Source organism: Mustela lutreola, chromosome 14 (genome assembly GCF_030435805.1).
Source record: "Mustela lutreola isolate mMusLut2 chromosome 14, mMusLut2.pri, whole genome shotgun sequence".
NCBI classification, from domain to species: Eukaryota; Metazoa; Chordata; class Mammalia; order Carnivora; family Mustelidae; genus Mustela; species Mustela lutreola.
In genome coordinates this window covers 35,650,276-35,676,649 of record NC_081303.1, presented here as the reverse complement: position 1 = coordinate 35,676,649, position 26,374 = coordinate 35,650,276, and the positions used below count along the sequence as shown (strand labels likewise).

Here is a 26,374-nt window from a genome sequence, read left to right as displayed (position 1 = left end):
AAATATTTATTTATATATACAAATATATATTTATATATATTTAGCAAATATTTATTAAGTGCTTACTCTGTGCTAGGAAAGAAAAAAGTAAGTACAACCCCACAGGGAGCTCCCAAGTTAGTGAAGGAAATGGAAATGTTTACAGCTAACCGTTTAAAAAAAATAAAATAGGGTGCCTGGGTGGCTCAGTGGGTTAAGCCACTGCCTTCGGCTCAGGTCATGATCTCAGGGTCCTGGGATCGAGACCCGCATCAGGCTCTCTGCTCAGCAGGGAGCCTGCTTCCTCCTCTCTCTCTCTCTCTCTGCCTGCCTGTCTGCCTACTTGTGATCTCTGTATGTCAAATTAAATAAATAAAATCTTTAAAAAAAAAATAAAATAAAAATAAAATAAAATAAAATAAAATAAACCTCAGAGTCAGGGCAAGTGCATTATAAGAGAGTGTGGGAGATTATGCTTCTTGTGTTCGGGGGCACTGAAAAGACTTACCAGAGAAAGTCTCATGTAGGCTAGGCCATGAAAGAAAAATAAGATTTCCAGAAGAAGGAAAGAAGACACCAGCCAGGGAACTACATGTACAAAGTATGGCGGCATGAAGAACGTGGTCTTCCTGGGACTAGCTGTTGAATCAGTATTCTTGCAGTGGTGGGTACCTTAGGCAGTGAGGCTAAAACGTGGGCTAGTGTGGATTTCTGGAGGGCAGTAGGGAGACCTAGAAAGTTTTTAGAGGAGAGTGACAGCGTGGTTAGATCTGTAATTTAAACAGAATTTTAGTGGCAGTTTAGCTGGTGGGTTAGAATAGGCAAATACCAGAAGAAGTGAGAGCAGTTTGGAAGTTCTTGCCCACTCCCAGTGATGCTTTTCCAAAAATTTAAGAAATTTATATTTTTGACTGTAAAAATATTCTAATTGTATGTATAACTTTATTGTTCCCATGATGTAACAGATTTTTGTCGTTACTTTTTTCTCTGTGTCCAAGTAAACCAGAATGCAAGGTCATAAAGAATTCTCTTTTGTTAGGAAGATTTATCTAGAAACTAGTCCAGATTTTCCCAGTGATTCTCTGGCATCTTCAGCAGCCGCTGTGTTTTGGTCCTGTAGGTTGGCCTGGCCGTAGTGAATGGACAGCTCATGGCTGTAGGCGGCTTCGATGGCACCACATACTTGAAGACCATTGAAGTGTTTGATCCTGATGCCAATACATGGAGGTAACCTTTACGCTACATTGCAGAGCACCTCAGTGCTGAGATGAAAATCATGGGCATAAGGTCCGCATGACCATCCAAATGGGGATGGTCCGTACATTGAGAAGTGCTCTTATAGCTCATGAGAGAGCTCCAATTTACCCATATTTGATGGCTTATTGTGACTTCATTGCTCTGAAGTGACTGACGTCTTACAACCTCTTCCCTTTGGTAACTGTTCAGTTTTATAGTGGAGATGGAAAACACAGAAACAAAATAATTTCCTCTCTAGCCCCATCATGTTCCACTGAGGTAAGTAAGGCACTGAGAAATAAAATGAGGCAAGTTAGTGATAGAACTTAGATCTCTTGCCTCTAATCTGTCACAATTTTTTTGGTGTTTTTCTGGGCAGCTTTATGCCCAAGAAAAAACAAACTACAGTTACTTTATTTTTATTTTTTACTCATTTATTTTTTAAAGATTTTGTTTTTTGAGAGAGAAACAGAAGGACTAAGCGAGAGAGAGAGAGAGAGAGAGAACATGAGGGGAGTCAGGGGCAGAGGGAGAAGCAGACTCCCTGCTGAGCAGGGAGCCTGATGTAGGGCTCAATCCCGGGATCATGACCTAAGCTCCCGGGATCGTGACCTGAGCTGAAGGCAGATGCTTAACCAACTGAGCCACCCAGGCACCCCTTACTTTTTTCTTAAATAGCTTATTTCGGGGCACCTGGGTGGCTCAGTTGATGAAGTGTCTGCCTTCGGCTCAGGTCATGATCTCGGGGTCCTGGGACTGAGCCCCTCCTCAGGCTCTGCGTTCAGCTGGGAGCCTGTTTCTCCCTCTGCTCTGCCCTTCCCCCTTCCACCCACGCATGCTCTCTCTCAAATAAATAAATAAAATACTTTAAAAAGTACAGTCTTCGTGTCTGGGAAAGCCACACTTTTACAGATGTTTAAATGACATTCTTTGGATTCTTCTGCCTTTCTCTCATGGCTCTGTATGACTTGACCATAGCACTGAAGTCAGACTACAAGTCAGTCGTTGTACACTTTTGGCTTCTACTACATCACATTTTCACAACCTTGTTAAGTAGAGGTGTACTGAGTGTTCTAGACATCAGGGATACAACAGTGAACAAAACCAAAATTCCCTGCTCTCCTGGCTCGAATGTTCTAGTAAGGAGACTAACAAGTACCGTGTCAGGGGGTAGAACCACTATGGGGAAGAGCCAAGGGAGTGGGGCTGTCCAGGGATGAGTTTCTTTTAAAATGTGGCCTAGGCAGTCCTGACTGCAAAGGTAACATTTTAGCCAAACCTAATAGAGGTGAGGGAGAGAGAGATAATGGGAGCTTTTCCTGAAGAGGAGCCTCCCTCTTGTGGCATATTTTCTTGCATATTCAGCTTTCAGTGTTTAGATCTTTGGGAAGATTGCCAGATTTGCTTTTGCTTCTTAATCACCATGATCCTACATAAGGACCTATTTCTCTGTAGCTGTCACTAAATAGAATTAGTAATATGTGACCAAGTAATATTTATGAAATTCTTAAGGATCATCTGTTGAGAATTACGATCTAAATTTTTGTAGTTACATATCCCAAACTTAAACCAGTTTAACCTTACAGCGGACAGAGGCTCTAATATTCTTTTCCATGTAAATCTTTTAACTTTGAATGACCTCAGGATCCTGAGATCAAGCTCCAAATCGGGCTCCCTGCTTACGGGGAGCCTGCTTCTCCCTCTCCCTCTGCTGCTCCCCGTTTGTCCTCTGTGTCTGTCAAATGAATATATAAAATCTACAAAAAGAAAAAAAAAACCTAGATGGCTGACTTTATTTACTCATAGCCAGGTTTGTTCCATAAAGGAGGAGGTTTGTAGAATACATATAAGATATTTAAAAATAAAAATAAGTTATCAGTGTTTAGGCTGACGGAAATGTGAGTAGGGAAATAAGATAGCTGTGGTCAAAACTAGACAAAAATGTAGGATATGAGTCTATGTAATTGTTAAAAGTCAGTTTAGGGTGTAAAGGTATAAGGTCATTAGGCAAAATGTGGATACAATGCTCTTTTATTCTTGAAACAGTATCCTAGAAACGAGACCTTTTCACCCAATGTCTGACGTAATTCTGTTACTTGCCATTGCTCAATTCCAGGTCCTAATCTTTGGAAGAGATGTATGAACCTAAAAATACTAGTTATGATAAAAAATGTGTTTTATTAACATCTAAGTTACAGAAGAAACAGTGCTTTTCCCACTTTGAAATCTGATTTTCTTTCTTTGCAGGTTATATGGCGGGATGAATTACCGTCGGCTGGGGGGTGGTGTAGGAGTTATTAAAATGACACATTGTGAATCCCATATATGGTGAACATCTAGAAGACAGTCATGTACATGCTTCTCTGTATTCTGGAGAGCTTTGACTTTTGACTTTGGAGCTTTGTATAGCTCAAGAAAACATTAGAACAAATTTTATTCGTTGCCGGTGCCTCAACATATGGAAATACAAATACAATGAAAGTACTTCAACTGCAAGATGCCATCTTTGCACAAAAATTCTCAACTCTGTGCAGAATATTTATTTTTGGTTTTAATTTATCATGGGTTTTTTGTTGTTGGGTTTTTTGTCATTGTTTCGTTTTGTTTTGCTTTGGGTTTAGCCTTCCTCCCACTAAAAAAGGACAAAAAAAAAAAAAAAGGAAAAGAAAAAATTCCAAGGAGCAAGGTTTATTTTTAAGATATTAAGTCTGAAAATACTAATTAAGGGAGAAGGGCTCTACATGATCTGGTTATTTTCAGGCACTCCATCCACACGACTCCGCAACTTTCAAGGACTACCAGTGATAAAGATAGGTATGCCAAGGGCATTGTTTAGCCATCATGCTTACACTAAGCACCAGAAGACTTGAAAATCTACAAAAAAAAAAAAAAAAAAAAAAGAAGAAGAAGAAGAAAGAAACACTCATTTTAAATAGTACAATTCAAAAGGAATAGTAAGTAGATAAAAGCAGGACTCAGACACTAAAGTTTTCATCAGTGCAAGTTTGCATCTTGTTTCCTTCCATATGAACTTGTTTTCCACTGTATTTACTCTTTTTTCATAATATTTTCATAGAACTTCTGCTAGCTCTAGAGCTCTGCTCAGTGCCTCTATTGAAACAGTATACCCTTCTTATATGCTGTCTTGAGAATCCTCCAATAGAATCATGTGCTACTCTGCAAAAGTTTTTGCTCAGAAATATTACTGACTGAAACAACTTTCCTTCTTGTTTCCTTATTGCTACTAAGGACCAGCAGGGAGAAATATCCTCTCCCCAGCAGTGAATACTGTTATGCAATTTACACTTGACGCTCAGGCCTGCTGAAGCTGAGGCTTACCTGTAATCACAGCCTCCAAGGGAATGAATTCTTCAGTTCATGTAATAATACATGCTAATGAGTGTGAAATTGAGGCATTTTATTAATAAAATCTTGGTTCTTTTATACAAATTATATATCATTATCCTCATCTGTAAAGCCACTGTTACTACTTTCAAATTGCACTTTCTGGTGAAAAGTTAAAATTTTTAAGGAAAAAAATGATACAAATTTCAGTGGTCAGAGTTTTCTCATTGTGTTCATAGACCAATTTTTTTTCCAATGTATTTTGCAGGAAGATCTTTGAATAAGACTTTAACCACAACCAAAAGGAATAACCTCCTTCTCCCTCCCCCTACTACAAAAATGTTTGGCAACTTTTGTGTTTACATTTAAAGATCATTTGCACCTTTACAAGGAAAAAAAGTATTTGGTAAACAGTTGTTTACATGTATCATTTATGCTTTTTTCTAGCATGTATAACTTTTTTAAATAAAGGTAGTACTTACCATAAAAAAAATTTGGGGCTGATGTTTTTTGGTGCTTGTGTCTTTGCTGTTTAGTTTCTTTTTTTTTTTTTAAAGATTTTATTTATTTATTTGACAGAGATCACAAGTAGGCAGAGAGGCAGGCAGAGAGAGAGAGGAGAAAGCAGGCTCCCCGCTGAGCAGAGAGCCCGATGTGGGGCTCCATCCAAGGACGCTGGGATCACGACCTGAGCGGAAGGCAGAGGCTTTAACCCACTGAGCCACCCAGGCACCCCTGCTGTTTAGTTTCTATACCAATTTTATGTCCTTTATGTAAAGTTTCAGGTACTTTCAACCTGAAGGAATAAAGGGGCTGCCAGCTGGAATTATGAACTTATGTATTTTATATAATAGTACTATATAACCTAACCTCTAAACTTATTTTTGGTGTAGCACTTAGAACCATATAATTTTGGGCTAGAAGGACTCTTAACAATCATCTGGTCCATACCCATCCATTTCTTTGCTCTAAGCCTGAAAACCAAAGATGTCCTTCCTAAGAGTAAATATAGTCAGTGATAGGACCAACATTAAAAATCAGTTCCCCCAACTCCCACTCCATTTCTCTGTGCCACACTGCCACTACACCCCCACTTGAAACATGGCCTAGAATTAAATGTACTAACAGACTTCAAGTAAATCTGGTATGTAACATTAAAAATATACAAGCACTTCATAAGATCCTTAGAGTGCTGCATCATTAAGTCAGACTTCAAGATAAAACTCACTTACTTCCCAAGATTCTACTATTGCATGTATTTTATAGGAACAATTCACATGGCAGTGGTTCAACAGCAGAGACCCAGGAACTACAATACTGACCAAAGTGTTCACTGGAGCCTAAAGGGTTATTTTTCCCCCCACTGAAAGTGGTCCAGTTTTATTATTGAGAAAATGTACCTATTATATAGTGTCACTGCTATAAAGAACATTTGCCTAGTGATTTCCACAACTGAAGAGAGCTCAGAATTGGGTTGGGTTGGCAGTCCACTTCATTTTATAAATTAGTAAATTGAAGCCTAGAAAGTTGAGAACATGTTAGAAACTGAACCTCATATCCATATCCCGATTCCAAATCCATTCATTGTTCTTTATACTACTCTCCAATGTAGGGGACAGCAGTTTACCCTATGTCCTCCCCTCTTACGGATCCAAGAAGAGATGTTGATTTTTCCATCTCTTCAACTTTTTATTTGTTAGGACACAGGGCTATCCTCCTATGAGGAACTGGAAACTGGAAGCGAAATGTGTAGCTTTAAGTAAAAAAAAAATATGAATTACCCCAATAGTGCAGGAAAATAATTTGACAAGAACCAACACAGATGCATAATAAAAACCATTAACAAATTAGGAAGAGAACTGCTTTAACCTGACAAAGGGCATGTATGAGAAACCTACAGCTAACATCATATTTAACAGTGAAATATATACTAAGATCAGGAACAATATAAAACTACCCTCTCACTACTTCTATCTGCCATTGTGGTGGAAATTCTAGCCAAGGCAGTTCGGCAAGGAAAAGAAAGAAAAGGCATCCAGATTGAAATTAAGTAAAACTTTTTATTCACAAATATCATTTAGTCTTGCATACAGAAAATCCTAAGAAATTCACTGAAAAAATTACTAGAATAAACAAGTTCAGCAAGATCACAGGGTATAAGAGCAATATATACTCACAACAATCCAAAAATGAAATTAAGGAAGCAATTCCAAATGTGTAAAAGTGTAAGCATATTTTAAAAAGGTGTTCTCTTCAAAAACAGAAAACACATAAAATTATCTTACTGTCATTATCGAGTATGGATGGACATGGAGTTCTACTTTGAAACTCCCTGGCTACTGACCTATCCAGAATAATTTTCACTTATATGAAAAAAAAAAAAAAACTGCCATTTTCAATAGCATGAAATAAATACTTAGGAATAAATTTAACAAAAAAAAGTGCAATACTTGTATGCTGAAAACTTTAAAATGCTGCTGAAGGAAGTCTTGAAATAAATGGGAAAATATCCCATGCTCATAGACTAGATATTAGACTTAATACCATTATAACGGCAGTACTCCCCAAATTTATCTATAGATTGAACACAACCACTATCAAAATCCCAGCTGTTTCAAAATTGACCAGCTGATGCTAAGATTCTTTGAAAATACCGAAGACCCAGAATAACCAAAACAATCTTAAAAAAAAAAAAGGAAAAGTTGGAAGACTCATACTCCCTGATTTCAAAATGTACTACAATGCTACACTAATCAAGACAGTGTGGTACTGGCATAAAGACTAACATCAATGAAACAGAGTTGAGAGTCCAGGAATAAGCACCTCTGGCCAAATGATTTTTAAAAAAGGTGACAGAGGTGACACGGGAAAACAAGTCTTTTTAATAAATGGTACTAGAACAAATGAATGATAAGAATGAATGAAGATGCAAAATGATGAAACTGAATGCTTACCTCACCCCATACATAAAATCTCAAAATTCTGGATAACAGACCTAAATTAAAAGCTCAAGTTATAAGATCATTAGAAGAACACAAGAGTAACCCTTTGGGACCTCAGATTAAGAAATGACTTCTTAGACACAACACCAAAGGCATGAGAAATAAAATAATTGATAAGCTGGACTTAATCAAAATTAAAAACTTTGACATTTTGAAAATAAATGAGTTCACCCTGGTATCTCCAATTCAAATTTAACATTACAGAGTTTCTACTGAGCTTACTTTACTTTAAAATTGTGTATCTTTTATGCTCAAAATCTTGGTTCATAACATTGTTATGTTTTATCTTATTACAAACAATGATAAAAGAATACCAATATTATTCATAACAAGGTAACTGAGTACAACTTAAATTCCTTTGCTGCTCCTCTTTTCCTAAGATATAGCTAACAATATAAGTCAAAATACTAGGATTTAAAAATACTAAAAATAATTCTTTGGTGATTATGACATGAATTAAATATAGTTAGGTTTATTTATTTTCAGTTTTTAAGGATTACTTTTTCTTTTTGATCCAATTTTGTTTGTTTGTTTGTTTTTTTAAAGATTTTATTTATTTATTTGACAGAGAGAAATCACAAGTGGGCAGAGAGGCAGGCAGAGAGAGAGGAAGGGAAGCAGGCTCTCCACTGAGCAGAGAGCCCGATGCGGGACTCGATCCCAGGACCCTGAGATCATGACCTGAGCCGAAGGCAGCGGCTTAACCCACTGAGCCACCCAGGCACCCGATCCAATTTTGTTTCTAACTATATATAACACCTACATGGTTCTAAACTCTAAACAAGGAACAATCAAGTAAGTTTTAAATTTCATTCCTGCTCCCTCTACCCAGTTTCTTCCTTCCCCCTAATAAGTAACATTCATTATTATTTGTTTTTGATTTATCCTTCCATTGTTTTTTGGAAGCATAAAGGAAATACACACAAACTCATATTTTACCCATTTCTTCTATAAAAGAGAGCATACTGTATATACATGGTCCGCATACTCTTCCAACAATGCCTCTTAAGAGATCAAGATCACTCCATGGCAGTATCAGATTATCTTCCTCAAAACTTTTTATAGTCAGATAGTGGTAATTCACTGTGCAGCTACACCATAATTTATTCAAACAATCCCCCTTTGATAGGCATTTGGATTTTTTTCAGTCTTGCTATTACAAATACTATTGCAATAGATAGCCTTGTACGGCTTCATTTATGTTTTGCCAGTGAGTTTTGGGGATAGAATGCTAGAAGTGGGACTGCTGGTTAAAGGGTAAATCCCACATAATTTTTCTAGATATTAATTTCTCCGTAGCAGTTGTACCATTTCAAACAATCTTTTAACTGTTTTTCGTTTCACTCTTGTCCACCTATAACTCATTCTCCCTAACTTACAAAACATATGTTAGATAATATTACTCTCCTGCTTAAAACTTCAATGGTTTCCCATTGCATTTAGAATAAAATCCAATTTCTTCACAGTATGTACGAAAACTTAGATGATGTAGATACTGCCCCTTTCTATCAGGATTAGGTTTGGCTGAGCAAGAGACCCAAAATAGCAACAGCTTATACAAGATAAAAGTTTACTTCCCTGGGGCAGTGGGTGGCTGTCGCTTAAGCACAGACCCTTGCCTTCAGCTCACATCATGGTCTCATGGTTGTGAGATCAAGTCCTGTGTCGGGCTCCATGCTGGAGGCAGAGACTGCTTAAGACTCACTCTCTCTACCCCCCTGCCCCTACAACCCTCCCTCTCTTAGGAAAAAAGAGTTTACTTCCCCGACACATAAGTCTAGAGGAAGACTACCCAGGGGTGGCAATGGGGTTCAGCTTTAAGAAGTCCCTGAAGCAGGGCGCCTGGGTGGCTCAGTGGGTTAAAGCCTCTACCTTCGGCTCGGGTCATGATCCCAGAGTCCTGGGATCAAGCCTTGCATTGGGCTCTCTGCTCAGTGGGGAGCCTGCTTCCTCCTCTCTCTCTGCCTGCCTCTGCCTACTTGTGATCTCTGTCTGTCAAATAAATAAATAATATCTAAAAAAAAAAAAAAAAAGTCCCTGAAGCACAAACTCTTTTCAGACCATGCTCCACCACCCCTATGATCTAACCTGCATCCCCATGACCACAAAAAATGGCTAGAATTCTAGTCACCTATAGTCATTATAGATGTTCCAAGCAGAAAAGATGGAAGAATAGTTAAAAGGCAAAGGGTACATGCCCACTGTTTTTTAAGGAAGATTTCCTGGAGGCTCTACATGATCCTTCCATTTATAGACCATGGGTCGGAACTTAAGTCATATGACTACACTTAGCTCTGAGAAAGGCCAGAAAAGGTCATCTTTATTCTAGACAGCCACATGCCAAGTCAAAAATTGGAAGACATAGTCAGTGGAATAAGTCTCTGCTGCACAATTTCTTCACTTTCATCTACTTCTACTCCACCCTTACTCTGCTCAAGACACACACAGACTTCCTTTGTTCCTCAAATGAGCCAAGTTCTTAGCCATCTCAAGGCCTGTGCTCTTGCCATTTCACCTGCCTAGCACATTCTTCCACACACCTTCCCACAGCTGGTTCCCTCTCACCACTCAGGACTCAGCTCAAATGTCACTTCCGCAGAGAGACCTTGGACAACAGTATAAAAAGTCACCCCTTTCCGTAATGTACTGCCTTATTTTCTTTATAACATTTATCTCAACTGAAATTATTTTTACCTTCCTCCACTAGAATATAATTTCCACATGACGGATATTTTCTGTCTTCATTGCTATACCCCTGTTGCTCAATACAATTTCAAGTACAACATAGGAGCTTAATATTAGTTAAATGAAAATGACTGTCTGACTCTAAAGCCCATGCTTTTTCCACTGTCCCTGCTATTCATGGTATATGTGAAATAATACCCCAATCCAGAAGTTAACCTTTGTTTTTAGAATGACAGCCTATTAAAGTTATTTTCTTTCAAACAAATTTTAAAAAACATCATTTGCAAAGTAAAACAAAATCTTCCTATGCTCAATAAATTAAAATTTAGAGACATAGATATAGCAAGTTGGGCAAGTCTCCCAGGTTGCTCGAATTCATAGTTTGCATCTATAAAACAGAAGAGCTGGTTAAAATGCATTCACTTAACCTGCAGATATTTACTAAGTACTGTGCTAAAACAAGATTAGGGACATGAAAGTTAAGATAATTTCTGCCCGCAAGAGACTCATGGTTGCCTCTGATTCCATATGATTGTTGGCTTATAACATTTGTGCTAGAGAAAAAGACTACAATTCTTGTTCTTGAGACATTAAAGACCTGTCACCAAGACACTGATACACACTGCTTCATTTTAAAAGTAAATATTTAATTCAACATTGCAATAAGAATTGAACAGTATTAAAAACAGAAGCATATTAGTGGCTTTAAAAAGTGTATGTTAATCTCCAGTTTCCTTTGGAGATTTTAACTGCCAGCTCTCTACAGTGAAATGATACTAAGAAAATGTCTTTAGAAATTCTCTTTGGATCCAATTCTAAAATGCTTAAAAGGAACTGACGGCTTTAAAGATCCAAATCAGAAATAATATTAGAGATACCACATTTGAATCCTAAAAATGTGATGTAATAAACATTACATATTTTTTAGAAAGATGGTCCAAGATAATAACAACTCAGCATTTTCTAGACACTGGCATCCCAGATCATGACTATTATGGAGCACCTGGCTGTGATTCATTCACTACCACCTTCTTTTTTCTTCTAGATCCTTCTTGAATTCCATTCCGTCTGGGCAATTCCAAAGGCACTGAGAGGAAAACAGATGCAGAGACAGATGCTTATTTCTCCTGCGGGGCCTCTCAGAATAGCAATTAGGCAAATAATCAGTGAGAAAAAAGCATATAATCCATCATTTATGGTTCCCACAAGACTTCAATCAATTTGAAAAATTGCCAGTTCTGTCAAATATGCCAAGACTCCAATAAGGTATTTATGACACAGAATCTGAAAAAAAAAAACAAAAAACAAAAAACAAAACACACACACACACAAAAACACAGATACTTAAAATCAGAATTATGATAACAAAGCAGTTTGATATTTGATAAATATTCCAGGCTTAAATTCCACATCTGGAAGCTAAGATGAACCCAAACCACTGCTGCTCTAAGTCAAATAAATTTTGATCTATTTAATGAAGACTAGTAACTTTAATAAATACACAACTATTAGTCAGTGGTGCTTAGAAATAACTAAAATTCTTAATTTTTTCTGATTTCCACAGATGGGCTAACTATGTATATAAGGAATAAGGAGAGGAAGGGGGTATCTCTGAACCCCTTGGATTTCTATGCAAAATAAGTATGTACATTTTCTACAAAGAGGTTCCATACCTTCCTTCTTTTCAAAGGGATATATGATTCCAAAAGTACCTTGTAGAAACTAAGCAGATAGCAGAAACCTGGTTAATACACTAATTTCAAACTTTTGAGAGGCAGTACACTGTTGCAGTTAAAGGCATAAGCTCAGATGACTGGGCTCAAATTCAAACTCCACTTATTAGCTATTTGATCTTAGGGAACCTACTAATCCTCTGTGCTAGCTTCCTCTTCACAACATATCTCAATAGGTTGTTGTGAAAAACTGAATGAGATGGTATATACAAAATGCTTTGTAATGCCTGGCACCATTACTGCTTAATAAAAGTTCACTATCAAAAAAAAAATGTTTAAGTATTCGCTATTACCATGGCATTATATGAAGGTAGGAGCCAGTCACCATCTTAAGTTTTTGTTTGTTTGGGTCTTTTTTATTTATCTATTTGATAGACAGAGAGAGATCACAAGTAGGCAGAGAGGCAGGGGGAAGCAGGCTCCCCGCTGAGCAGAGAGCCCGATGCGGGGCTCGATCCCAGGACGCTGAGATCATGATCCGAGCCGAAGGCAGAGGCTTAAACCACTGAGCCACCCAGGCGCCCCGCCAGTCACCATCTTAAATCATTAAGAGAGGCTCTTAGTGGGGTGCCTGGGTGGGGCAGAGAGACCCCACTCTTAGTGGGGTCAAATCAAGCATCTGACTTGATTTTGGCTCAGGTCATGATCTCGGGGTTGTGGGATCGAGTCTGGCGTCAAGCCCTATATTGGGCTCCACACTCAGCATGGAGTCTGCTTATCCCTCTCTCTTTGCTCTCCCCTCCCACTCACTTGCTCTATCTCTAAAATAAATAAAATTTTAAAAAAAAAGGATCTCAGATGTAGTATAGACCAGATAAAATCAATGTGTTTAAGAACCATCTTTATATTCATAATAATACATTATATGAAGCAGTTTTTATAGAGTGGGCATATGACCACAAAATCTTAAATACACAAGGACTTCATGAACACTGAATTCTGAGGTGCTAAAATGGAATTATTTTCCTTTTATAATACCAAATTAAACAAGGTATGGTATAATCTTTCAAATGTTTCATTGAAAACCAAAGAAATAAACTTAGCGTCATGACCCAGTACAAGCAATGTATATATCCTTACTATATATGATACAGTCATTTTTATATTTTCTATTACATATCTTTCTTTTGTTTTTTAAAGCTGGTCTCTTCCCATCAAAATTATTTTCCAACTTACTATTGCAATAGGACCTTCAATTAGAAAAACACTAATACAGTGTTTATATAGAGTATGAGCTTTTTGGAACCTAAGAGATAAGCATTCAAATTCTGACTCCTTCTCTGACTATAAGCTATTCTGCTGGTATCACTTTCACCTAACTTGGCCTGTTCCCTTGTTTTAAAAATAAAATGTGGATAAAAACACCTACTACAGGGTTGTTCTAAAGATTAAAATTAAGATGTATTAAACTCCTAGCACAGTCACAAGCTCAATATTCACTGTTTACTATGGCTACATTTTAAAACATTTTAAATACATTAATATATTTTATTATATTTAGGTGCCTACTATCAGTTTATTTCTGATATTTCCTCTATTAAGTATTTCATGGAGAGTAAAACAATGTCAATTATTTCCTTCCTAGGGAGAGAAAAGCCTAGATAACATCTTAGTTATGTATTTCTGGCTACAATTTTCTGATCTCACACAGAAAATCCTCTGTTGCTCCGATAATTATTTCCAAGTTTGACAAAACAATTTTTAATATTTCAAAATTACTACAGAATAATTCTTATTATTACCAAAGTCTGTAGCTCACAGCATATAGTATTCTCCCATTATAAAGCTATATCTAGAGACTGAAGACTTTGTAGTAAATCGTTTATAAAGCATAAAATATCCTATTGTCTCGAATTAGCATTCAAATGTGTTTCTTCAATGTAGCAAATGCATACATTTTAAAAGCTACGTAATAAGGAAAATTACTTAACTAGATTTGTTCAAACTAACCTTTATTTTTCCATCAGTATGTGCTGAAGCTACAGATGTAGAAACACGGACCAATCTTGTGGCTGATAAATGAATTTTGAAATGCCTATGGAAATGTGAATAAAGGCAGTCCATAAATAAGTCAACTTCTTCCTGAGTAACTTCCCCAGGGGTTTTGTGGACACTGTCCCACAAAGCTTTTGCATCCTCTGGATGTATGGCGTAAGAAATGTCCAGACTTTGAGGGCTACAAGGTACAGACCAAAGAAATTCGGTAGCAGCCATATATTGGTCCATTTTGCATGCAGTCCACATAGCAGCCATCCAGGAAAGATTAAAAGCATTGATTGCTAAGGGACTGAAATAACAATCGAAAGTTTTCTGAAACCACGTTCCTACTATGGCTGTATTTGTCTCTGCTCCATTTGCGAGGAATAAGGGTACACAGGTGAAATCTTCTGAAACAGTCTCTAGAAGACTGTCTCCAAATATACAGCAGAACCAACCAGTCCACAACACTTTATGTTCTCTGTTCTCAGATGGCAATTGAGATTTTGACAGAATCTACAAAGAAAAAAAAGGTTCATTAAATTCAAAAGTACACTTACTCCAAATTACATCTTCTCAAAATTAGTACATTTAAAAATAAGATATGTTGTACTGCTTGCCAAAAAAACACAAAGGAAATAATCTCCCTAATCATCATTAGGCTTTATCAAGTTAACTGACATTCCTCCTAATATTCTTATTAGGACATGGTATATGGAGGCAAGATCTTGGTGCAGCCAAAATGCAAAATATGGAATGCCAATATAGTGTAGCCAAGTACACTATCCTGAAAAAAAAAAAAATCTCAAAATCTCAACTTCAGAAGGGACTATAAAAAGTCACCAAATCCAACGTGCTTGAATTCTTCCGTAAGGGAAGAATTCAGGATTTCCCAAGGCAGCTCTATCAACTTAAAAATGTTCTTTCACTGGTTAGGCCCACAGTTTCCATCCGTAGGTCCTGTTTTTTTCCTTATGTGCATGTAGAACAAATCAAATCTAATTTCTCTTCTACAGTCAAATATTTGATGATCTGTATCATATGTAATGTCAAGTTCAACATCTCTAGTTTCTTCAACTATTCCTCCTATGACATACACGTTATCCTGGTCACTCTGAAATTCTTCGGCATGGGAGTCATTCATAAGTGAATATAACCACTTCAAAAGGATCTGATTAAAGTACTGTTACCATCTTTAACCTAGATTTTACTACTATTAATATAATCTTAGATTCAGTAGTGTTCTCATTTTTAGTTGACAGCTTTATATAAATTATCCCTATTCGTTTTTACCATGAATATGTAAATCTTAGGGCACCAGGGTGGCTCAGTCAGTTAAGCAGACAACTCTCGATTTCGGCTCAGATCATGATCTCAGGGTCCTGAGAATGAGCCCCACATCAGTGTTCAGCAAGGAGACTGCTTGAGACTCTCTTCCTTTCCCCTCTGCCCCTCCCCCTGCTTGTGTGCTCTCTAAAGTAAATAAACCTTTAAAAAAAAAAAAAAAAGTAAACCTCCCCTAATATAGAGAGGCGGTATATTTACTCCTATTAAAATTTTAATCTCTTTCAATTTGACCCATTGTGCCAATCCATTCAGATTTTTTAGAATCCTGATTATGTTTCCCGGCAGACTAACATTACAAACTTCAAATCTCTAAAATACAGGACAAATGTACCTTCCAGATACTCATAGTTTTAAAGTCTGACCAGGATAAAGTGAAAATCACAGTCCAGTTTCCTATCCTTTTAGAGATAATCATTTTAACAACTACTTTTAGCATATTTCTCCTTCTTGTTCAAGAGAGTGTAAGAGGCCCAAAAGCTTTGAAGCCCAGATAAGTCTACCACACTTTCATAACCTAAAAGTTCTATAACACTAGGAAGAAATGAGATTTACTTCGGGCACTATTAGGACACTCTACTAACAGCTCCAAGAGATCATGTCTATTCCTGAAAGAATATTTGCCTGTTGACATGCTAATCACATCCCTTCTCTGGGCATTTGACAAAGACTGCTAACTATCTACCTGGTACCTACTTTTCCTTCCACAACAACACTGTCCTTTTAATGAGGTGGCAAAGTACCCACTAAAAAAAGAAAAAATTCCTAGTCTGCCTTCCAACTGGGATGTAAAGAGAAGTTGTTGGGTCTCAGAATCTCATTAAAGGTTTACTCAATGGCAGGCACTCTCTTTGCCCTCTTACTTCCTGCCTGGAACTTGCAGACAATATTTAGAGTTTCAGGAGCCAAGTCAGACTACACGCAACCTTACGGAGAGAAGCCATGCACCAAGGATGAGAGAGAAGGCAGAAGGAGCCTAGATTATTCATTCATAAAGGATATGCCAGCTTTGAACACCTTACCTCCACTTTTTTTGTAAGACAAATAAGGCTCTATCTATTAAACCTCAAGACAGACATTTCATTCACAGTTATTTAGGCTTTCTATTTTATGCAGCTAAACCTAATCCTAGGAATCTTGAAGATCCTTGTCAATATCATGACCTACAGCAGGGGTTAGCAAATTTTTTCTGTAGAAGTAGAATAGTAAATATTTTAGGCTTTGCAAGACATATTGTCTCTGTAGCAAATACTCAAACGTGCTGTTGGAGCACAAAAGCAGCCACAGACAGTATGTAAACAATGAGAGGAGCACTGTTCCAACAAAACCTTATTTACAAACACAGCAACAAAAACAAAAACAAGTAACATGTCAGATTTGGCCTGTAGGCCATAGTTTGCTGACCCCTGATCTACACAAATAAGCAAAATTAGGCCTTTTTGACTATTTCAGAATTTAATTTATAATGACTAAGATGAGTTCACTCAAGAAACAGAAGTAGCAAGCATGAATAATAAATCCAGTTTCTTAATCAATCCAAAGATAGTCCTACTACTTTTAAATACTACACACAGGAACGTTACATTTCTTTTTTTTTTTTTTAAGATTTTATTTATTATTTACTTGACAGACAGAGATCACAAGTAGGCAGAGAGGCAGGAGCAGAGAGAGAGGGGGGAGCAGGCTCCCCGCTGAGCAGAGAGCCCGACGTGGGGCTCAATCCCAGGACCCTGGAATCATAACTCGAGCCAAAGACAGAGTAAGACCCAGTAAGCCACCCACGCGTCCCAGAACGTTACATTTCTAAGAGTAACTTGGCATGATACATTACAATATATGATGATAGATTATATATGTATATACATATCTTATATATGCATATACATACACTTTTTTTTTTTGCTAAAATTCCACTTCTAGGAATTTAGTCCAGATTTATGCAGGTTTCCTTACAAACATGTAGTATTCTTAAAATGACATGAGTAATTATAATATTATTATTAATTTTTTTTTAAAAAGGCCATATGCAAAGGTTTGGGCAATGTAATCCAAATTTTAATAGATCCAGATAGCCACACAGACGTATCTATGTTCATGAGAGATACTGACCTATAGTTTTAGCAATCTTCATGTAGTTTTAGTATTGGGTAATGCTGGCCTCACAGAATGAGTTAATCTCATTCTATTCTCTGAAGAGACTGTAGAGACTATAAAGAACTGAAATAATTCCTTCCTTAAATGTTTGGCAGAATTCACCAGTGAATCCATCTGGGCCTGATGCTTTCTACTTTGAAAAGTATTGACTCAATTTTTTAATAAATAGAGGCTTACTTGGATCGTCTACTGTCAGATGTATACCAAAATGTTAAACTGTGGTTTTCAATTTTCTTTATATTTTTATGTATTTTATGATAAACATGACTATAATGTAATTGGAAAAAAACTCAAGTTGGCCATATCTAATTACTGTAATTTGGTCAAACGAGACGTAAGATAGGTTATAAATCACAAGCTTAAGTTTTTTTTTTTTAAATGTAAGAAAATACCACAATTTCTAAACCAGAACAGTGCAGATTCTTTCCCCCTGGGAAGCAAAGACTGATTATATAACATACCTGGACAAGAAAGGCTTCAGAGTCTCTTTGTGTTCCTTTCATTCCTAGGAGAGTGGAGAAAGTCACTTTGATGTTGAAGTCTTCTCCCACTTCCACAGCAAGACCTTTTTGCTTCTCAGCAGCAATAAATGCACTCAGAAGTCTAGAATACTCTTTGAGATTAGTATAGGAAAATTTATACAGGGGAGTTAAACTATATAAAGTCCATTGTTTATGCAGAAGGAATGCAACTTTTTGAGGATCATTATCTTCCTACAGAAAAAAAAAATCAAGACAAAAAAGTTTAAATTCTCATTTACTAATATTTCCTAATTCTTAATCACAGTATTTTAAATATTTAATACCAATCCGTTACTAGGTACCTAATCTTTACACTCCAGCCAAAACAGAGTTTGCAGGACTCTGAAGATCTCTAACAAGCCTTTTCATTTGCTGTATCTTCACTTTGGAATATTCTTCCCACATGCGTTCATATGGCATGTTCCTTTCCTTCACTCAGGTCTGTCCAATGTCACTCAAGAGGCCACCCTATCTAATTTTGTCTCACTCCAATTTTGTCACTTTACAGACGCTTTTTTTTTTTTTTAATATGGAATGCTTCATGAATTTGCGCGGCATTCATGTGCAGGGGCCATGCTAATTTCTGTATCGTTCCAATTTTTTTTTAAGATTTTATTTATTTACTTGACAGACAGAGATCACAATCAGGCAGAGAGGCAGGCAGAGAGAGAGGAGGAAGCAGGCTCCCTGCTGAGCAGAGCCCGATGTGGGACTTGATCCCAGGACTTTGGGATCACGACCTGAGCCGAAGGCAGAGGCTCTAACCCACTGAGCCACCCAGGTGCCCCAATCATTCCAATTTTAGTGTATGTGCTGCTGAAGCAAGCACACTTTCTATCTCCTTAACCCGCTTTTTTTTTTCCACAGCATTTATTACTATATGACATGATCTGTTTACTGGATTTTTGTTTGATTCCTTACTAGAGCATGAGTATGATAAGAACAGGCATTCTGCCTATTTTATTAGACATTATATCTCTATCCTCTAGAACACCTGCTCAATAAATATTTATTGGATGAACATTTACATTTCACCTTTAGAAATTTAAAATTATAGATTTTCAAAATAGTAACTATTCCTGGAACATTTAATTTGATTAGTTTTAATTATGTAATTTTCTTAAATATTTGGCAGTAAATCCACCCTACGACACAATGTCAAATTCATTTATTTATTTTTAAATAAAAAGATACTTCAAAGCATTTCTACCATGCTCTATTAGAATCACGGATACCATCAAAAACAAAAACACTTCCTTCCTATTGGCTCTATGGCATTATTGAGGGTCTTCACATACATCCCCATACAGGTTCCTACTTTGATCCTAAATTGAAATTTTCTATAAAATCCACACTTTCTGACAGTCTTACAGCTCCTACTATCTTTTGGAACTTTCATTACAGTTGTCTACTTGATAAAAATATTTCTTCGGACTAGAGTGTTCATGGAAACGTTTATAAAACTTGTATAAAAAGCTATAAACTTTTTTCTTGTTATGATCAAGAGGTATGGGGAAATTACTTATTTCGCAGTGATAAGGAAATGAATTGAACGTTCCAATCTTTATATACAATTTCTATTTTATGGTTAGGAACCATCACTTTCATTACCAGCACTAGTAATTTAAGAAACTTTTCAGAAAGAAGCAAAAATTTTCCCATATCTCAAGAGATATGAGGCATACAACATGGAGAAGAAAATAAGACTCCACGGAGGATGTGGGTGACTGATCAGCCAGACTCCTTGCTATGTTCCTCAAAACCACACACCAAACCCACACTAGGGTTTTATTTCCTGTTCCAGTGAAATCACAAATTACTCATGTTATAAATGTTCAGAGTTGTTTATGAATAATCAAAACAGAGAATGTTGCTGTAGATAAATTGGAGACAATATAAACACCAAAATAATTTAGTAATGATTTAGAAAAATTTGAAAAACAAAAATTAAGTTTAATAAATTAATAAGTGGAGGAGAAATAAGAAGCGTTTACAATAGAATGCCAAAGGCTGGTTGGTAAATAATGCAGCAAATGGGAGTTGGAAAATCATGATACTGTGACCATAAAGATAAAGACAGAATCAGGCAAATATTATCGATGGATGTTAAGTATGAGGGGAAATTTAGAGAGGAACAGAATATTTACATTATCCTAAAGTGTCTCCCAGACTGCTTATTAGATGCAGAGATGAATAAAACAGTAATTACTGAGCAACACCTTGACAGGATGATCAAAACTGACATCACCTCTGTGCTACCAGATGTTATTCCCCAAGGACACGACAGCCTCTATGCTGCATTCCAGCCAATGTGTGGCTTCAATCTAACCACGTGGAAACATCAGACAAATACAAAATCAAGAATATTCAATTTAAAAAGGAAAAGGGAGGAAACTACATTCTTCAAAATGTCAATGTCATAAAAAATACAGAAATACTGTGGAAATGCTCCAGATTAAAGGAAGTTAAAAGACATAACAGAGGTGGTACTGATAGTGTGAATAACTGTTTTTGCTATTTCTCATTTTATTTCCTGAGAGATTAAAAAGATACTAAAAAATACTATTAAAAAGTAACAAAAGTCGGGGCTCCTGGGTGGCTCAGTGGGTTAAAGCCTCTGCCTTCGGCTCAGGTCATGAGCCCAGGGTCCTGGGATAGAGTCTGCTTCCTCCTCTCTCTGTCTCTGCCTGCCTCTCTGCCTACTTGTCTGTCAAATAAATAAATAAAATCTTTTCTTTTTAAAGGTTTTATTTATTTATTTGACAGAGATCACAAGTAGGCAGAGAGGCAGGCAGAGAGAGAGAGGGAAGCAGGCTCCCCGCCCACCTGAGAGCCCAACAAGGGACTCGATCCCAGGACCCTGAGATCACGACCCAAGCCGAAGGTGGTGGCCCAATCCACTGAGCCACCCAGGCGTCCCATAAACAAATAAAATCTTTAAAAAAAAAAAAGTAACAAAAGTCAAAACGTTTTGCTCACAGATTTTCTCAATTATTGAGTAACATGAAGGAACACAAAAGGCATACCTGTAATTGTGAACACTGAGGAATTTTCCTTCGAGGTGGCGTTGGGATAAAGGAAGTCTGCTTCCTGACTGATTCTAATCGTTTCTGCAAAGGGGTGGCACCTATAAAATAATCTTTAAGCCTTGAGGATGCACTGTGCCTAGGAGTCGATCCTCGTGTATCATAAGAATCCATGATCTACATAAAAAGAAATAAAACCAGAACTCTGAACACTAAAAAGTTAATTCAGGCTCACAGCTTCACTGATTCTTCTCCTTGCTATAAAGTTCTTTCTTTCCCTTCCACTCCCTGCCCTCCTCCCCCACCCAGTTTTGACTTTTTAAACAAGTTTTCATTGGCTATAGACTATTTTTAAGAATATCTTACCAGGGGCGCCTGGGTGGCTCAGTGGGTTAAGCCTCTGCCTTCAGCTCAGGTCATGATCCCAGTGTCCTGGCATCAAGCCCCTTATCGGGCTCCCTGCTCGGCAGGAAGCCTGCTTCTCCCTCTCCCACTCCCCCTGCTTGTATTCCCTCTCTTGCTGTGTCTCTCTCTGTCAAATACATAAATAAAATCTTAAAAAAAAAAAAAAAAAGACTATCTTACCAATGCCTCAAACACAGAATGTTCAAAACTACATTCAACTCCCTCCCATTCTCCTCCCAAAATTAGCTGGTCCATTTTCAAATTCTTGTCAATTTCTATGTTAAAATTCATTTAAAGTGGCTCTTGAACATGTAGCCATTAAGCAGAATCTTTCGAGTTTTTCCTTCAGCAGTCTCTGTCATCCATTCCCAAAGCTACTTCTAGGTTCTTATGACCATATCTAAGGGTAATCCACTCTTCAGTAATGACACTTTATCATTAGTCGCCTGTGCAAAAAACTTTACAGTGATGAGAAAAATGCTACTTTTTGCTATTTAAGATCTCTCATAATACAGCTTGCCCTTATCCTACTCCTCCTAGGCGTAAACATATTCTTGTCCTCATGTTTTTGCCTATCAAGTATGTTCCTTATCTGAAGTGTCCTTTTTCCATTCCACCTCCTTTAGGACCATGCTTGAATTTCAAGTAGTAGGGTTTTATCAATCTTTTTTCCCCAGAAGTGTATACTATACGCTTCTGTCTGTATCAATAGCTCATTCCTGGAAGTACTGTGTATAGGAGCATGGCTGTGTGTGTATAGAATGAGGTCTCGGGGGTAAATATTTTTTAAAAGCCCAAAAACCCTCTAGATGAGTCTAACAAAATCTCTTAATAATGTTTCATAAAATGTTTAGAGATTAATAAAATACCATCCCACATAGCTCTTCTAGATCATCTTATCTATACCACTCATTTTGGCCCACATTCATACACTTCCTTATATAATTTTTTGGTTTGCATTTCTTCTCTTCCCAACAAGACAAAAATACTTTGACTGAAATCATGCTTTTTATGTCTCTTGTATAATTATCCTAATATAATGATGAGTATGCTTTGTTAGCAAGTATTGTGGATTGTCTTTTTATTTGCTTTGTAGTTTCAAGTTTTTCTTTAAACTCCAATTAGTTAACATACAGTGTAATAGTAGTTTCAGGAGAATTTGGTGATTCATCACTAATATACAACACCCCGTGCAAGTATCCTCCTTAATACCCATCACCTACTTAACCCATCCTCTCTCTCCCCACCTCCCCTAACAAGTATTAGTTTAAATGAACAGAAGAATTTCCTAGAATTCTGAAATTATAACTTTCATTAAAAGAAATTATGATTTAAAAATTACAATAAATAAAAATAACAATAATTACTCCCAAGTATTAGCACAGTTACCCTTTGATAAAAGTTTTTCACAAATGAAAACTTGTAGGGGCAACCTGGGTGGCTCAGTTGGTTAAGAGTCTGCCTTAGGCTCAAGTCATGATTCCGGATGCACTCCCGCATGCTCTCAAATAAATAAAAATCTTTTTAAAAAATGAAAACTTGTATTTATTACTATATTTAAATTTCATTATGTCAAAATAGGGCCCCCTCTGTATCTTGTACAAAACTTCACAGGTTAAATATGTAGTTCTCAAATGTTCAGATAACACCCAAGGAACATCATACACCACATAACTTAAATAGCAGCTACTTTAAAGCATTCTACCTTTAAATGCATATTGAATTACATCTTTAAAAGGCAGTTTTAGAGCACCTGGGTGGCTCAGTCAGTTAAGAGTCTGCCTCCTGATTTCGGCTCAGGTCATGATCTCAGGGTCATAGGTTGAGCCCTGTTTCGGGCTCTGCACTGGGCATGGAGCCTGCTTGAGATTCTCTCACTATCCCTCTCCCTCTGCCCCTACACCTACCCCTCATTGGTGATCTGTCTTTAAACAAACAAACAAACAAACAGGGGGGATTTTAATCAGTCCCATCTACACAGAATGCTTCTCTCATATTTTTATTTGGATTAATGGCTAACATTTATTGAGTATTCATCAGGTGCCAGGTACTTGTCCAAGCCCCTAACAAATTCTGTCTCATTTAATCCTCAAACCCCATGAGGTGGTTTATTATATTCCCAGCTGACAGACAAAAAGACAAAGAAGTTAAGTAATTTGCCAAACTCATACAGGTAAAGAAGACAAGAACCAGGATTTGAACCCAGACAGTATAATGCCAGAAAGGGTGCTCTTATCTCTCTTTCACATTGCCTTTCAATAGAGATCAATTTCAAGGCAAAAGATGCCCTGCTGAATTTGACTCCTTAAAAGAAAAATGCTATGAATTCCAAAAAAAGATTTAAAACATCTGTCTAGGTGAGATAAAGACTATTAGCACTGAGACAGTAGGTTTTGAGAAAAACCTTCCCCTAAGTATTTAATATTATGGTAATGTGAAAGATCCCAGTTCACGCATGAAAGATCAGAAAATGACTTAACGTCTATTTTGCCCTCTCACTCTGCACTCCATAATGGGCAACTTTGCCCTGCCCAATAAGTTAGAGGTTCAAAATATATCTTGACTCATTATTTTAGTGTCCCAGTCTTAACCCTTTTCCCCAGTCCATAACCAGTGATCCATAGACCCTACTTCTATCTTGTCATTACCTTGCTGGAGATCCCATAACAATTCCCACTCACCTTTCAGATGAAGTCAGAACTTCTCTGAGTTTCATGGTACCACATTATGTGATCTTATTATCTGGCACTATTCAGGTTCATTTTCTACTCCAGGAGTTCTCAGCCCAAGATCTATGGACAAAATCCAACAATCCTAGGTTGTATGCAAAATGTCGTATGCATGTGTATTTGGTGGAGGAAGGGCAAGAAGAAAGGTCCCACAGACAATTTTTGCAAAGGTTAAGAACCACTGCCCTAGGGGCACCTGGGTGGCTCAGTGGGTTAAAGCCTCTGCCTTCCGCTCAGGTCATGATCCCAGGGTCCTGGGATCGAGCCCCAAATCAGGCTCTTGCTCAGCAGGGAGCCTGCTTCCTCCTCTCTCTCTGCCTGCCTCTCTGCCTCCTTGTGATCTCTGTCAAATAAATAAATAAAATCTTTAAAAAAAAAAAAAAAAAAAGAACCACTGCCCTAGAGCGATCATTACCCTACTACCCTCTTCGTGCCTGTCATGTTCGCCTCTGCTCCCTGACTTTTATTCAGCCTACAGCCAACTAAGAATGCTGCTCTCCTCCCAAATGCAACCCATCCTGGAGGTTTCACGTCCTCAGAAGCTGGCCGGTATCCAGAGTTATCACCAGCTCTTCTTGCACTTGTAGTTCATAACATACGGTTAAAACTTAATTGTTTTTCCTGTGGTAGACCCTGACTTAATTCACTTTTTACACTGTCACCAATACCCAAATCCGAGTGCCAAGCACGCAGCATGCAGCCATCTAAGCACACAGGTGTTGTAAAGAAAACGAGCACACTGCCGGGCAAAACGTAAAGTGTACTGCCGGTCCTGGACAAAGACAAAGGGTCTTACCAATAAGATGCTGTGATGACGCTGTCACCCATTCCGGCTTCACGAATCATTCTTCAAGTCTGGTTCCAAAACTAGGTAGAAACTAAACCCCCATGAAGTTTTAAAAAAAATAAATAAAGTCGCCAAAACGGCAGCTGAGACAGAGTTCGGAAGGAATCCTTGGCCCCTTCAAATTCCCTCTCGCTCCACAATAACCGGTTCACCAGGGACACAAACTGTTCCCTCAGACGTCCGGCGACTTCACCCCAGGAGGGGCATTTCCGCTGACCCAGCCACCAGCTCTGCGACCCTCGCTCCTGCGGAGTCGGCTTCTGCCAGAGAAGAGAAAGAATAAGGGGCAGCGGGTCCCAACTCTCCCCTCTCCACTTGAGCCCTTCAGAGGCCCAGCTAGCTCTGAAATCCCGCCTTTGAGAAGCTGCACCCCAGGGCTTAGCCGCCGCCTCAGTTTAAAATAGTTTCCCGTCTCGCTCTGCGACCGGACGCCGGAAGTCTCCCTGGATTACACGTTAGTGAAGCGACTCCGGTCGCCATTTTAACTGAGGTCGAGCGACCTGACCGTAATCCTCAACGTGGCTAACTGCGCTGCGTCAGTCTTCAGAACTTTTCTACCTGCGTGAAGCGTTCCGGCAAATTTCCGCCCATAATAAGCATGGCGACAGCACTTCTGCTCTGATTGGTTGAATGCCTTCACCGAAACTTGGGCGCTTTCAGGCGGTATAAGGAGTGTTTGTCTCTCAGCGGTCATCTGCCACACTGTGGGTTCTGGACGTGCGAAGGTTTTGGGTTTGCTGGCCTTGCTGTTTCTGAAGACCGGAGGCCGGCTGCCAGGTCTGGAAGATTTGAAACCTGAGGCTGAGTTCCTTGTATTCCAAGTTCGGCCTGCAGGGACCTTCGGGGAAGCGTGGAATGAGAGGAAGGGCGTGCGCCTGGTGATCAGCCCCTTCGCCCTGCATGGTCGCGGAGACCCCCCTTTGCCCTGCTGGGTGGAAGGGTTCTGTCGGCTCTTCTGGCCGCAGTTCTGTTGGTTAGAAGTGGAAACTGATCCCCTGAGATGGAAAAAGGATCTTTCCCTCACCCATCCTCCAGGGGCCCCAAAGAACTTGCAGATTTATCTAGTTTCTAGACACGTGTACTTGAATGTTCAGCGGAGGAGGGCTTAAATATTGGAGAAGAGAGCGAAAACAACTAGCATTTTAAGGGATTTGTGTCTATTTCCAAAACTGACTTTCGACCATCATCCACCACCGGCTGCTTGGGATTCGTGAGTGTCTCTTGCCATCCTGTGGCTCCAACATGTTCTGTTGGTTAAGTCGGCTCTACCTGGGTTTTTCCACACCCACCGGAAGGATCACCCACCTGATCCGGAGTTCTCTCTCCAGAACGCTGGTGCTCACTTCACAGAGGAGAATTCCAGGTGAAAGCAGTGAGGGGCTTAAACAATA

At 38.3% G+C, this 26,374-nt stretch overlaps 3 protein-coding genes and 1 pseudogene across 5 annotated transcripts in view; 2 read left to right on the top strand and 2 right to left on the bottom strand.

The window, feature by feature from the left end:
- KLHL20 (kelch like family member 20) overlaps positions 1–4,135 on the top strand; it is a 61,687-nt gene extending 57,552 nt beyond the window's left edge. Inside the window, exons 11-12 of the mRNA XM_059145494.1 lie at positions 1,100–1,206; positions 3,463–4,135. Of these exons, the coding sequence (XP_059001477.1) occupies positions 1,100–1,206; positions 3,463–3,547 (192 nt within the window). The 3' untranslated portion in view covers positions 3,548–4,135. The remainder of the gene's footprint in view (positions 1–1,099; positions 1,207–3,462) is intronic.
- Positions 4,136–10,873: 6,738 nt separating this feature from the next.
- Positions 10,874–25,045, bottom strand: CENPL (centromere protein L). 2 transcript variants are annotated; one of them, XM_059145828.1, is made up of 5 exons: positions 24,933–25,045; positions 21,003–21,179; positions 17,917–18,168; positions 13,931–14,473; positions 10,874–11,531 (listed from the first exon to the last, which is right to left on the bottom strand). In XM_059145828.1, the coding sequence occupies exons 2-5, from the start codon at positions 21,174–21,176 to the stop codon at positions 11,460–11,462; spliced, it is 1,041 nt and encodes a 346-aa protein (XP_059001811.1). In that variant the 5' UTR covers positions 21,177–21,179; positions 24,933–25,045; the 3' UTR covers positions 10,874–11,459. The 2 variants fall into 2 exon arrangements, with proteins under 2 accessions (XP_059001811.1, XP_059001810.1); XM_059145827.1 differs by lacking the exon at positions 24,933–25,045 and adding an exon at positions 24,089–24,176.
- LOC131815398 (U6 spliceosomal RNA) lies at positions 18,500–18,600 on the bottom strand (annotated as a pseudogene).
- Positions 25,046–25,484: 439 nt separating the features above from the next.
- DARS2 (aspartyl-tRNA synthetase 2, mitochondrial) overlaps positions 25,485–26,374 on the top strand; it is a 28,603-nt gene continuing 27,713 nt past the window's right edge. Inside the window, exon 1 of one of the 2 annotated variants that reach the window (XR_009347405.1) lies at positions 25,485–26,346. Coding sequence is in view for 1 of the 2 variants with exons in the window: in XM_059145825.1 (XP_059001808.1) it covers positions 26,226–26,346 (121 nt within the window). In the remaining variant the exon portion in view is untranslated. The remainder of the gene's footprint in view (positions 26,347–26,374) is intronic. The other variant, XM_059145825.1, reaches the window with a different exon arrangement.

Coding starts and splice junctions, on each gene's coding strand:
- CENPL (XM_059145828.1), bottom strand. CDS start 21,176: ATGGATTCTTATGATACACGAGGATCGACTCCTAGGCACAGTGCATCC. Junction 18,169..21,002: donor CTCAGTGTTCACAATTACAG/GTATGCCTTTTG, acceptor TTTTTTCTGTAG/GAAGATAATGATCCTCAAAA. Junction 11,532..13,930: donor ATACTGATGGAAAAATAAAG/GTTAGTTTGAAC, acceptor TTTTTTTTTCAG/ATTCTGTGTCATAAATACCT.